Consider the following 13,660-nt stretch of genomic DNA (forward strand, 5'->3'; position numbering starts at 1 on the left):
CTGGGGCCCAGCTTCAGCACTCAGGGAAGGCCGTGGGAAGAAGACAAAGGCAGTGTTAGGAAACCTTGGCTTTGACCACTTCTTGTGTTGTCATCTTTGGCTTCGTTCACGACCCGGGCTTACCAGATAGAACTCTTTTGTAAAGCAGCTTAGACCCTCCAGCTGGTCCCATTTGGGAAAGATGAAAGCACAGGCCAGGCTCATGGCAGTGTTGGCATTCTTGCACGACTCGACCCTGAGACCTGCACAGGGACCTGTGACTTGTGTTCGTCGGGGACCGGTGTCACTTCTAGGTTTGATCCAGGCCTTTTCACTGTAAAATTATTTATTGGATTCCTTTGGAGTAGTGGGAAAATTATGTTTTATGTAGGAAAATGCCTTGCCCTTCTAGTTGAACATGTTCAAGGAAATTATTTTTGTTGTTCTGTGTTCTCAAGTTTCACGAGTTAAGTCATCCCTTCACCCAGATAAAATGTTTTGTCTTTTAGGACATGGATGTTCTCTCTGGGCAGTTATTTTTGTTTGTATTTCAACAGTATCAAGCGTAGGCCCTGAACATAACCTGTTAGCCATATCCTGATGTCTAAAATTATCTAAAAACTCAGACACTCTTCCATTCTAATCTAACTGCAAGATTTCTAGCAGTGGGCACCGTGTGTCCGCCCTCAGGTTCCTTTCTAGTGACAGTTGAATGTGCTCATATACCCTATGGAGAGCACTGTTTTAGTAGAAATCTAACCTCTCATCCTGAAGGAATTTTCTTTTGCCAGTTAAAATTAACTGTGGGCTGCTAAGCCAGGGTACAATGGGAGCCTCAGGAAGATCAGAGGCAACTTCTTCTGTTCTGTCAATAGAAACCCAATGTTGAGGCAATTCCTGAACAGAGATGCACTTAACAGTTTGCTGTATGTGTTCATTCTTTATTGCTTTCAGCTTTGGGGGTGCAATAGGTATAAATGTTTAGTTTCTCTATTATTTGCAAAGAAGAAGAAGAAACCCAACTTATCAGAGCGCTGCAAGAGAAGAGTCTTACTCCTGCCCTGAGTGGGAGATGAGAATGGTCATTATGGCTTAGAGAATGCTGCACATGTAGGTTGCTGGTGTGCCCTGAATCCACATGCATAAAGCACTCCCCATTTTTCTACTGTAATGCAGATTCTCTGATTCAAGGTCTAGCATATTTGATCCTAAGATCAAGACATCATGCCCTTTGAACAGTACTGCTCTTTGATTTCAGTAGTCACATTAACACACAACTCTCCTATATTCCTTCACTAACCTCAAGATTGAGCAAGGTCTTTTTTATTTTTATTTTTTGTTCAAATTATTGACCTGGGAGCAGGGTGCTAGTTCTATGGTCAGAATTCAACATTTTTTTTTTCAGTGGAGCTTTTTCTTTGGGTCGTATTTGCCTTCCAATACATTTCTGCAATATTTCCTTAACTTCCTACTACTACCTCTTATACTCATCTCCCAAAATAATTTGCCTCCCTTAAATAAGTTTTCTTAGATGGTAAGCTGTCAGGCAATTTTAAAAATATTAGATCCCAAGAAATCTATTCTGTTTGCATTAAACATTTCAGATTCTGTGTGTTTGCAGCAGGACTAAATCAAACTCTGATGTGAAAAAATAAAAATAAAAAAATGGATCAAATTTACAATCTGTATATTAAATGTATAAGAAAGTTAAAAGGCAATTTGACAAAGATATGAATTTTCTTAATTACCTATAGGGAAGAACTCTGGGTAGAAGAAAGTAAAAGAAAAGTGATAGAAATTAAACTGGCTGGGTGCAGTGGCTCACGCCTGTAATCCCAGCACTTTGGAAGGCCTGAGGTCGGGAGTTCGAGACCAGCCTGACCAACATAGAGAAATCTGTCTCTACTAAAAATACAAAATTAGCCCGAGTAGCTCAGCTACTCGGGAGGCTGAGGCAGGAGAATCCCTTGAACCCAGGAGGCAGAGGTTGCGGTGAGCCGAGATTGCACCATTGTACTTCAGCCTGGGCAACAAGAGCGAAACTCTGTCTCCAAAAAAAAAAAAAAAAAAAAAAAGAAGGAATTAAACAATTAAAATTATTGGCTATAAATGGTGAAGGAAGGGTTTATCTAAAGGAATTTCAAAGAGAAGATTCATCCTCTACATAATGAATGGAAAGAACTTGTGCATTACAAAGATGAAATATTGCTGTGGTTTGGTTATGATTTATTTTTCTTCAGCAAAACCCATATTGAAATTTTATCCCGAATGTGGTGGTGTTGGGCCTAGTGGGAAATGTTTGGGTCATAAGGGTGGATCCCTCATGAATAAATTAATGCCCTCCCTGGGAAGGGGGGGGGTGCATTCTCACTCTATTGGTTGTTAAAAAGAGCTTGGCCGGGCTTGGTGGCTCATGCTTATAATCCCAGAACTTTGGGAGGCCGAGGCTGGTGGGTCACGAGGTCAGGAGATTGAGACCATTCTGGCCAACATGAAACCCCGTGTCTACTAAAAATACAAAAATTAGCTGGGTGTGGTGGCACGTGCCTGTAATCCCAGCTACTCGGGAGGCTGAGGCAGGAGAATCGCTTGAACCAGGGAGTCAGAGGTTGCAGTGAGCCAAGATCGCACCACAGCACTCCAGCCTGGCGACAGTGAGAGACTACATAAAAAAAAAAAAAAAAAAAAAAGCCTGACACCTCCCCTCTCCTCTTGCTTCCTCTCTCACCATATGATCTCTGCCTACACTGGCTCCCCTTCACTTTCTGCCATGAGTGGAAGCAGCTTGAGGCTCTTACCAGATGCAAATACTCAATCTTGAATTTTCCAGCCTTCGGAATTGTAAGTCAAATAAACCTTTTTTCTTTATACTCAGTCTTAGGTATTCCTTTATAGCAACATAAAATGGACTCAGACAAATATATAGAAAAAAAAAACCCATATTAGCGTGAAAACATTCTGTACTCCTAAAAGGAAGCTGCCTTTAGAGAGGTGCTGGGTTTAATTCAATTCCTTGAACATGGGGGTTTTCCTAAAACTAGTATGTACTGATGTAGGCTGCTGTGGTCAGATGGTCTATCCAAAGCAGAAAGTGGCAATGTAATAGGAAGGGTTCTGGTTAGAAATATCTTCTACTAGTGTTGTTGAGGTGTTCTTAGCATCCACATTTGTTTTCTGTGGATGGCCATGCAATGATCCTGATACAGCAGTTTTAAACCTTGCACTTTAGTTTTAAAGACTTACAAAAAGATCTTTGGCATGACATATTCATTTTATGATTGGTTTTATTATTAATTTTAATTCTTGTTGTTATGCAGATTTTGTGTCTTTTGGATTCCAAGCACTCCAAATAATATCTATCCTTGCCATCTCTTCCAGTGGCTGGGATACTTTTCATCAGACAAGCACTAACAACCACAACATCAAAAGAAGGTACTATGAGTGAAGATGATTTTTATATACAAAACTCTATAGAAAAAGGCATATTAACTGTCTGCCAAACAGTGCAAGAAATATTTGGTTTGCTTGCAGGGTGAGTACCAAGGACAGTATCTTGAGCTGGAGTTTGGCTGAATAGTACACAGGTTACTCTGTAAATCAAGTGACTCCTACAGATTAACAATTATTTATTTCTGTTTTGGTTTGCATGTTTGTCCTCTGGCAGTCCACATGGCTCAATACAAAATAGTGATATTTCATTTTCCTCCTTTTATTTCTTCTTGTACTGCAGGCCAGTAATTATGCTCATGTTCTACATGTCACACGGAGATACATGGCAGAGAAAAGGGCAGAGATCTAGGAGAATGATTAGAGGCGTATTCTCCAGTTTAAATGTAAAAATATTTTCCCTCTGAGAAAATGAGGAGGAGAGACTGTTTTTGTCCTGGGGGAAAGGGCATGCTGATGAGCAGTAATGGCTACCTGCAGCCAAGTGGGAGCAGATAATAATCTTCTCAGTTTGGACCTGTCACCAAGCAAAAGAAAATGCAATCACCTGTAATGCTACTGAGGGGACCTTACCTACAAAATATATTTCCCACTCTCTGAAATGAGGGTTTTTTGTCATTTTAATGAGGACACCAAGTCTTTCCTTTCACAGACTTAATATTAATTGGGCCCATTTCTGAAGCTGAAGTTCTTTGTACATTGCCAGAACATTGAAAAGTTCAATATTACCTTTTAATAATATGTTTGAGTAGGTGAATCCATCAGTCCTGATACTAAAGAGCACAGTACAGTGAATGTATTCATATCCTGCCATCATTAGTTCTTGGCTTCTCCTTTTTGGCTATTTCCTATGTGGGGAAAATGTTTCTCTTTATGACAATTGTTCCTCAGATCTGAAGGCTGCCAGTTCATCACGGCAATATGAAAGTATGAAGGCAGCTGTGAACTCCTCTTTTTAGCGGAGCCACTAACAGCAAAATCCCAGACATGTTTCTGTACAACAAAAGACCAAAAATGATTTTGTGCCATTAAAAAATTAGTGCCTGAGTCTCTTCAATGGTACAAAGAAAACAAGAAAAAAAATTAGTAGAAGTAAATTCAGGGAGTCAGCCACCCTTTTAAAGCTTAATTACAGGAGATGCTAAAAATGTTACAAAATTATAGAAGGAAGAATGGGTAACATTCCTCTCAAGGCTCATAAGAAAGTTTGAGCTGCGGTGATTCACAAAGGGAAAAAGCTGAAAAGAACAAAGAGTGGGAAGAAAGAGCAGGAAATGATATGAATAAGACCTATTGGGGTGGTTGCAGGTCAGCTCAGGCAAAAAATCTCAAGTGGGTTTCCTGACCTCACAATGCCTTGCTTTCCCTTGCCTCTACAGGTTATTGTCTCCATTCCAATCAGGCTTCTGCCAGCATGGATGCACCTGGAACCTCATTGTTACCCCTCTTAGATCTCTAAATTCCCATCTCAAACACAGAATCCTCATCTGCCATTTTCCTCACTGCCTCTCATCACCCCAAGACTGCTCTCTTTCCTTGCTGGGATCTTTAATCTCACGGAGTGGCCAACTTCACTAAGCTAGTTCATTAGCTGCTTTCTGGCTGAACAGATCCCAGTGCAAACTCCTCAGTGCCTTGTATTGCTTTCAGCTTCCTGAAAACCTCTGGCCAGCCTTACTATGCCAATCCCCAACTCACAGTCACTTGACTCCACTCTCTCTTATCCCGGGCCACAGAGAACTCTTATGGGAAGTTGCAGAGCTAGGCAGCTACATCAATACACACTCATGTTGGCCCTTGCTGATGGGTCTCTCACCTCTCACTGATTTCTTCCTTCCATACTGCCCATAGCATTTATTCCAAATCAGTTCCCTTCTCCTCGTGGTCTCATTTCCAAATCATTTTTGTGATGAATAAATAATCTCTTAGTATATGGAGAAGCCTGGGCTACCTATATACCTTCAGCTTCCCCTCTCTTGTCTCAGAGAAAGAGGGCTCTCTCCTCTCTAAAGTAAACGCTACTTGAATATGGATCCCTTCCCTTTCTTCTTTTCAAAGATTCCACTTCCATAAGTACTCTTTTATTTTCTAGCATCTTCAATCTCATACTCTCCATTGCCTCTTTCGTTTTTATTGAACAACAACAACAACAACAACAACAACAACAACAACAACAAAAACCCTTAACTTTATCGATTCTAGTTGCCATTTATAATATCCATATTTCCTTTTGCTTAGTACCCAACTTCTTGATCTATGGTCTTTGTTTACTTTATTTTACTAATGTCATGTATTCTGGCCCCTACCTCTATCACTCTACTAAAATAGCCCTTGCCCAGCATTGTTTCTCTCGATTCCGATTTTCTTTGTAACATCTGTTAATGTCAATGACTACTTACTTCTATAAAAGCTTTTCTTGCTTTCCGCAACCCAATTCATTTCTAGTTTTCTTCCAGCCTCTCAGAACTGCTTTTTTCTAACTCCTCTGCAAACTTCTCTTTCTTTCCTTCTCCCTTATTGTGGATAGTCCCCCAAATTCTGTATTCAACCTTTTGCTTTTCTTTCACTTGTCTTTCATATTTAATTTTCTCAGGGCTTCAGCCGATACCTCTACACTACCATCTACTATTCCTTCTAGTTTCTTCAACTCTAATTTGAATACAAATCCCTTCTGCCCATTTCTCAATGATCTACTATCTGCAGTTCATCTCATCATATTCTGCAAATCAGTCACATCCATCAGTCCATTTCTGTCAGTTCTACTGTTATGGTTTGAATTGTGTCCTCTGAAAAAAGATATGTTGAAGCTCTCAGAATCTGGCTTATTTGGAAACAGGTTATTTATGAGGTAGTCAAATTACAATGAGGTCATTATGATGAGTCCTAACTTGATATGATTGGTATCCTTATTGACAGAGGAAATTTGGACGTAGAAACAGGCATGCACACAGGGAGAACACCATGTAAACATGAAGGCAGAGATTGGGATGATGCATCTACCAGACAAGGAACATCAAAGATTGCTGGAAAATGACCAGAAACTAGGAGACAGGAATGGAATAGATTCTCCCTCACAAGGAACTAACGCTGCTGAAATCTTGATCTCAGACTTCTAGCTTCCAGAACTGTGAGACAATACATTTCTGTCATTTAAGCCACCCACTTCGTGGTACTTTGTTATGACATCTCTAGTGAACCAATACAATCAACAGGTCTCCAGTCTCTCAGACTAGAAAACACAGATTCATTCCTGGCTTTTTCCTTTTCTTAATCATCTGTATCCAATCTGGCACTAAAGACTTAGGTATATTCCTCGAAAATGACTCCTACCATCTTTAATCTCATTCAATCCATTGCCTCCTTTTCTTCTACCATTTTTGTCTCAGTTCCTCTTGCCTTCACTTTGGTCCCACCCTTCATCATTTTACATCTCACTTCCTGTAAAAGTATCTGGTTAGACTCTCTTAATTGAAGATTATCTTTTAAAATGTATAATTCATGTTGCTTTCATCATATTAGCACCATGGACAAGATGTGCTTACACTGGCATATTGCTTACTATGCGAAATCTAAGGTTGGCATACATAGCCCTCCATAATTTGGACCCATCTACTCTACTCAGTCTTTTGCCCCCTATATACATCATGCTTATTTCCCTCTTTGAGCCCCGACCCTTTTACTCCCTCCCTTCCCCCCACCATCAAGATGCTTTATCTTCCTATCATCTAAACCTGTTCATCTTTCAAGGACCTGATCAATTTTTCAGTGACTGTGACAACTCTGGTCCACACCTGATATCTCTTGCCCTGCTGCATTCTAACCAGTACCTTCCATGTTAGCAGCAAGTGGTATTTCTAAAATTTTGTGTGGATTTACACATATTTATATCTCTATCTCCATCAGCTTATAGGACATAGTACTTGTTAATTAATTGGCCAAACTCTTAAAGTGGAAATCATGGAAAATAAAAGGTGGGGAAGGAAGAAGGAGATTAGATTAATATTAAGGGAACAGAAAACTTTGGCCAGAACAATGAAGGAGAATTAGTCTAAGTCAATGTTTTCCAAATGTGCTTCCTGGACCACCAGCATCGAAATCATTTAGGATGGCTGATAAAATGCAGATTCCTCAACCCTATTACAGACCTATTGGATCAGATTCTGCAGCTTAGACATCTGAATTTGTAAAGGTAACCCAAATGATTCTTCAGTATACCAAGTCTGAGAACCACTAGTTTAAGTAAACAGAGCAGAAGATGGGTGCTGAAAGGGAACAGCTTTTCTTATGTTTACTGGGTACCGTACTTTCCATCATGGCTAACAAGATAATGAAATAATTTTACACTATCATGATTTGCTTTGATGTGATTGTCCCTCTTCAATAGATTGCTTTGTGTACATCAGTCCTTTCTTCCATGGCAAGAGTATTTAAAGTACTGCATCACAAATATGGGCTGGCTAATATAGTCTCTCAAATAATAGAAATTTTGTGGCACTCCAAGGAAAGATAACTGAGACTTCTAGGCTGGTTTTACTTTCTTTGGGAAGTAAAATCTAACCAGAAACATGCCATAGGTTCCTACAATTCAAGTTTGGTAGCATGGACAGAGGAAAAAAAAACAACAACTCTGAGATCTCGTTGCTTAAGCTTTTAATTGGAACCAAATGATAGCTAAAACATGTAGCCACTTTAGATAAAAACTGAAGACCTTTTCACTGGCTCATATTGAGCGGGATTTCTGCAGTTGAGTACTACAGAAGTGAGATAACAGAATTAGATACAATCGAGGGGAAGAAAAATGCACAAAAGTCCTTGAATTAAAATGAATTGAAACCTTCTGGGAGAAAAGCTATTTGGTAAGCTCCATTAAGTCTATTGTAGATAGCTTTATTTGACAAAGCAGTATCCTGGCATGTGGAACAGGAAAGAAAATAGCTATAAGATGATCTGTCAGGGAGTTTCCAGTCTCTAAACGAATAAGATTCTGTGCAGTAGCCAATACAGCTTTTAACTCAAAAGAGATACAGAAGCAAAATGCAATTATATAACTCTAGTAAGTGCATTCAATCTGAATCTCCCATATACTCCTCTCCTCCCCCAATAACTCCACAAACTCAGCAGTTTATCAAGTGGATGCTCAAACTTACGGCAGCATTTATTTCATGGTAACACTGGATAAATACTGTGTACAATACTGTAGATACTGAGGTGTAAACAATCATACAAGTGAAAGATTAATCAGCTATAAAACATCCTAGCTAAGCACTTAAATAATTTGAATAGTTCAATTCTTATTCAACTCTTTGTTTATTTTGGCTATAAGTTTACAGTATTTATTTGCAGTAATTAGTTGACTATCCTGAAAATGCTAGCTAACCACTGATTACAAAGGGTTTATTCAATATAGATAGCAGTTTGTATGTTTAGGGTTCAAACATATGGCAAAAATAGAAAAAATTCAGATGTAATAGCTAATAAATATCTTTTTCAAAGTCTGACTTGGTGTTTTTCTTTCCTTCAGAGTTTCTGTTCATTGAGTGAAAATTCTAAGACAACTCAAGTGGCTATAGAGCTGCTGACTTCACTATACAAGCACTGGAATCAGGAAATTCAGATTTGAATTACAATCTTTCTCTCTCTCTCTCTTTTACACACACACACACACACACACACACACAGCAGGAACAGTATACAACTATATCTCCAATCTCTAGCATAGTGCTTAGCATGTAATAGTTATTAAATAAATGGATGAACTCATGAACTCATCTAACCATCACAAAATCCCTGTTAGATTTTTTTTGTTTGTTTGTTTTGAGGCAGAGTTTTGGTCTTGTTGCCCAGGCTGGAGTGCAATGGTGCGACCTCTGCTCACTGCAATGTCTGCCTCCCAGGTTCAAGGGATTCTTCTGCCTCAGCCTCCCGAGTAGCTGGGATAACAGGCATGCACTACCACGCCCAGCTAATTTTTTGTATTTTTAGTAGACATGGGGTTTCACCATTTTGGTCAGGCTGGTCTCGAACTCCTGACCTCAGGTGATACCCACCCGCCTTGGCCTCCCAAAGTGCTGAGATTACAGGCGTGAGCCACGGCGCCTGGCCATTAAATGGTTTTTTATAATGTACTCCTTACAAGTATGGAAGCTGAGGCTCAGTGGGGAAGAAGTCCCTCCTAGGTCAAGAAGGACAGAGTTTGGACTAGAACTCAGGTGTTTCAACTTTAGGTCCAGTGGCTTTTCCACTGTACCTTCCTATAATCTGACTCCTAAGATTGTCTGGAATGGTTTGCCTAAAAAGAGTAGTCTTCTGGCTATTTTATTATCTGCAATGGTAATTCTCCCATCCAAGATAGTTTACTATGAAATTGAAGGGGAGGGTATTATCTATTGTTCAAAAAGTTTGCCCTGTGGGTCCCACTAAGGACCTATAACACGGCCTCTGTCCCACAGTGAGGTTCTGACTATACTAGGTTAGAGCTGCCTAAATGCCCAGCGCTTTTTGGAAAAGAAAGTTCACTTTTAATTAGGCACTTCAATGCAAGGTATGGATAAGTGAAAACCACAGAAAATCCTGTAGCCACAGGGCTGATATTCAGCCAGTATGTACACATATGGCCTTGCCAATTATTTCTAGCTGGTATCCAGGCTGATGGGTTGATGGCCATACCTTACTGGGTATTAAAAGTTTGAAAATATCATGTCTGCAAGTACATGTTTATTAAATAAAGAAAACAGAATTATCTTTACCTGATTCCTCAGTTTCTTTTGTTTCTGTCGTTTCTTCTATTTCATCATCAGACATTTCCATTTCTTCTTCTCGCCTGATTCCCATTAATTCATCATTATGAATGTTGCGAATTTCCTAAGGTTAAAAGGTATGCTTTTTAGGTGGGAATTTCTTGAAAATGTTGAGGAAATGAATGGAATTAAGGATAAGATAAAGCAGCATTTTTTTTTGACATATTAGGAAAAAAATCCTCCAAATACTCTTAAGGCAAAGAGGCATGTTGAAAGTAAAACAGTCTCAGACAAAGCAGACGTAGTTATACTCTGTCTTGCATTAGGCTTTCTTTCCAGACCCAGAGCTCCAGGGAGTCTATGATTCTTACATTCCTATCACATTAGAAAGTATTTTTGGCCATTAAAGACATTTTACCTCTTACATGGATTTGTGGACTTTCCCTTAAGGGTTCTGCCATTTTCACCTCCCCATGTTGGACCTTTTAATTTTGCTGCTTGCCATTCTCTTCTCTGTCTTTTTATAGTTTTAACTCAACATAACTCTTAATTGAGTTTTTGTAGTTTTAGAAGTTACAGCAAAGATGAGCTTTCAGGAGTAATATTCTACTAGACCAAACTTCTCATGGATAATAACTATAATCTTTGGACAAAACACAAAACAAAACCCGTAACTACTTGACGACATTGGAGAGTGAACAAAAGCAGACATATTCTGAAGAGAAGCTGACACTTGGAAGAAAGGAATAGCATAGGGTGAGTCTCTCAGTTTTTAAAGTGCAATTTAGTCTGAGGGTAGACCAGAGTTAGCACCTCATAAGATGGCTAAATTTCTAATAGAAAGCCCATAGTCTTTATGGCCTAAAGAACTCAAGGAGAGTTCAGGGCAGTTACAGCCACTGGAAAGTAAGAAGGGAATCCCAGAAAGGAGACAATAGAGGCAGGGGGAAAGAACTTTAAATTCTGTATATAAGATCTGCTCAAATGCCTGCATGATACCCAAGCCAAGAAAGCACAAGGAAGATTCCCAACAGCACAGCTAAGGCTAAAAGAACTGAAATTACAACTGAGCTGGCCATCCAAGAGATAGAATTCCCAGCTTGGTCAAGTAAATTGACCGTTACAACAAATGAAAACAAAGTCAACATTCTTTGAAAGAACATAGCATAATCCAGAGTCTTCACAACACAATATCTGTAATATCTAGGATAAAGCCCAAAATTACTTGACATAGAAAAACTAGGAAGAGATGGCCCATTTCTGAAACAAAGGACAATTAACAGAGACCAACACTGAAATCACCTAGATGTGGTAATTTAACAGACAGGAAACTAAAGCAGCTATTAATATAACTGTGCTCATGATGTAAAGAAAATATGTTTATAATGAATGAAAAGATAGAAAATCTCAGCAGAGGAATAGAAACATTTAAAAGGAGCCAAGAGTTCTTTTGTCTGAAAATAAAAAGAACCAAGGATTCTTTTGCCTGGAAATAAAAAGAACCAATGATTCTTTAAAAAAATTTCTATTCCTCTGCTGAGATTTCCTATCTTTTCATTCATTATGAGCATATTTCTTTTACATCACTGAGAATCGTTATAAGAGCTGCTTTATAATCTTGTCTGGTAACTACCACATCTGGGTGATCCTACACCTAGAAAATGATATCTGAAATAAAAATAACCAGACGAGCCTAAAAGTAGAATAGAGATGACAGAATAATGAGAGAACTTAAAGAGAGCAAAACAAATGTATCCAATCTGAAGAACACAAAGAAAGATAAATATTTTTAAAAAACAGAGCCTTGGGACCTTGTGAGATTACAAAGATCTAAGATACATGTAAATAAAATTGCAGAAAAAGAGGAGAAAGAAAATAATTTTAAAAGATTTGAGGATGAGTGGAGCCAAGATGGCCGAATAGGAACAGCTCCGGTCTCCAGCTCCCAGCCCGAGCGACACAGAAGACTGGTGATTTCTGCATTTCTGCTTGAGGTACCGGTTTCATCTCACTAGGGAGTGCCAAACAGTGGGTGCAGGACAGTCGGTGAGGCGCACTGTGCATGAGCCGAAGCAGGGCGAGGCACTGCCTCACTCAGGAAGTGCAAGGGGTCAGGGAGTTCCCTTTCCTAGTCAAAGAAAGGGGTAACAGACGGCACCTGGAAAATCAGGTCACTCCCACCCTCATACTGCGCTTTCCCAACAGGCCTGGAAAACGGCACACTAGGAGATTGTGTCCCGCACCTGGCTCGGAGGGTCCTATGCCCACGGAGTCTCGCTGATTGCTAGCACAGCAGTCTGAGATCAAGCTGCAAGGCAGCAGCGAGGCTGGGGGAGGGGCGCCCGCCATTGCCCAGGCTTGCTTAGGTAAACAAAGCAGCCAGGAAGCTCGAACTGGGTGGAGCCCACCACAGCTCAAGGAGGCCTGTCTGCCTCTGTAGGCTCCACCTCTGGGGGCAGGGCACAGACAAACAAAAAGTCAGCAGGAATCTCCAGAGACTTAAACGTCCCTGTCTGACTGACAGCTTTGAAGAGAGTAGTGGTTCTCCCAGCACGCAGCTGGAGATCTGAGAACGGACAGACTGCCTCCTAAAGTGGGTCCCTCATCCCTGAGCAGCCTAACTGGGAGGCACCCCCCCAGTAGGGACAGACTGACACCTCACTCGGCCGGGTACTCCTCTGAGACAAAACTTCCAGAGGAACTATCAGACAGCTGAATTTGTGGTCTCACGAAAATCCGCTGTTCTGCAGCCACCGCTGCTGACACCCAGCCAAACAGGGTCTGGAGTGGACCTCTAGTAAACTCCAACAGACCTGCAGCTGAGGGTCCTGTCTGGTAGAAGGAAAACTAACAAACAGAAAGGACATCCACACCAAAAACCCATCTGTACATCACCATCATCAAAGACCAAAGGTAGATAAAACCACAAAGATGGGGAAAAAACAGCAGAAAAACTGGAAACTCTAAAAAGCAGAGCACCTCTCCTCCTCCAAAGGAACGCAGTTCCTCACCAGCAACGGAACAAAGCTGGATGGAGGATGACTTTGACGAGTTGAGAGAAGAAGGCTTCAGACGATCAAACTACTCTGAGCTACGGGAGGAAATTCAAAACAATAGCAAAGAAGTTAAAAACTTTGAAAAAAAATTAGAAGAATGGATAACTAGAATAACCAATGGAGATAAGGGCTTAAAGGAGATGATGGAGCTGAAAGCCAAGTTTCGAGAACTATGTGAAGATTGCAGAAGCCTCAGTAGCAGATGCGATCAACTGGAAGAAAGGGTATCGCTGATGGAAGATGAAATGAATGAAATGAAGCGAGAAGGGAAGTCTAGAGAAAAAAGAATAAAAAGAAATGAACAAAGCCTCCAAGAAATTTGGGACTACGTGAAACGACCAAACCTATGTCTGATTGGTGTACCTGAAAATGACGGGGAGAATGGAACCAAGTTGGAAAACACTCTGCAAGATATTATCCAGGAGAACTTCCCCAATCTAG

The 13,660-nt window shown here is 40.3% G+C and overlaps 1 protein-coding gene across 1 annotated transcript in view; it reads right to left on the bottom strand.

The window, feature by feature from the left end:
* The window catches only part of ENOX2 (ecto-NOX disulfide-thiol exchanger 2), a 293,700-nt gene that overhangs the window by 22,493 nt on the left and 257,547 nt on the right, over nt 1-13,660 (bottom strand). The window contains exon 10 of the mRNA XM_003262322.3: nt 10,173-10,287. Within this exon, the coding sequence (XP_003262370.1) occupies nt 10,173-10,287 (115 nt within the window). The remainder of the gene's footprint in view (nt 1-10,172; nt 10,288-13,660) is intronic.

This window comes from Nomascus leucogenys, chromosome X, assembly GCF_006542625.1.
Source record: "Nomascus leucogenys isolate Asia chromosome X, Asia_NLE_v1, whole genome shotgun sequence".
In the NCBI taxonomy this organism is placed as follows: domain Eukaryota; kingdom Metazoa; phylum Chordata; class Mammalia; order Primates; family Hylobatidae; genus Nomascus; species Nomascus leucogenys.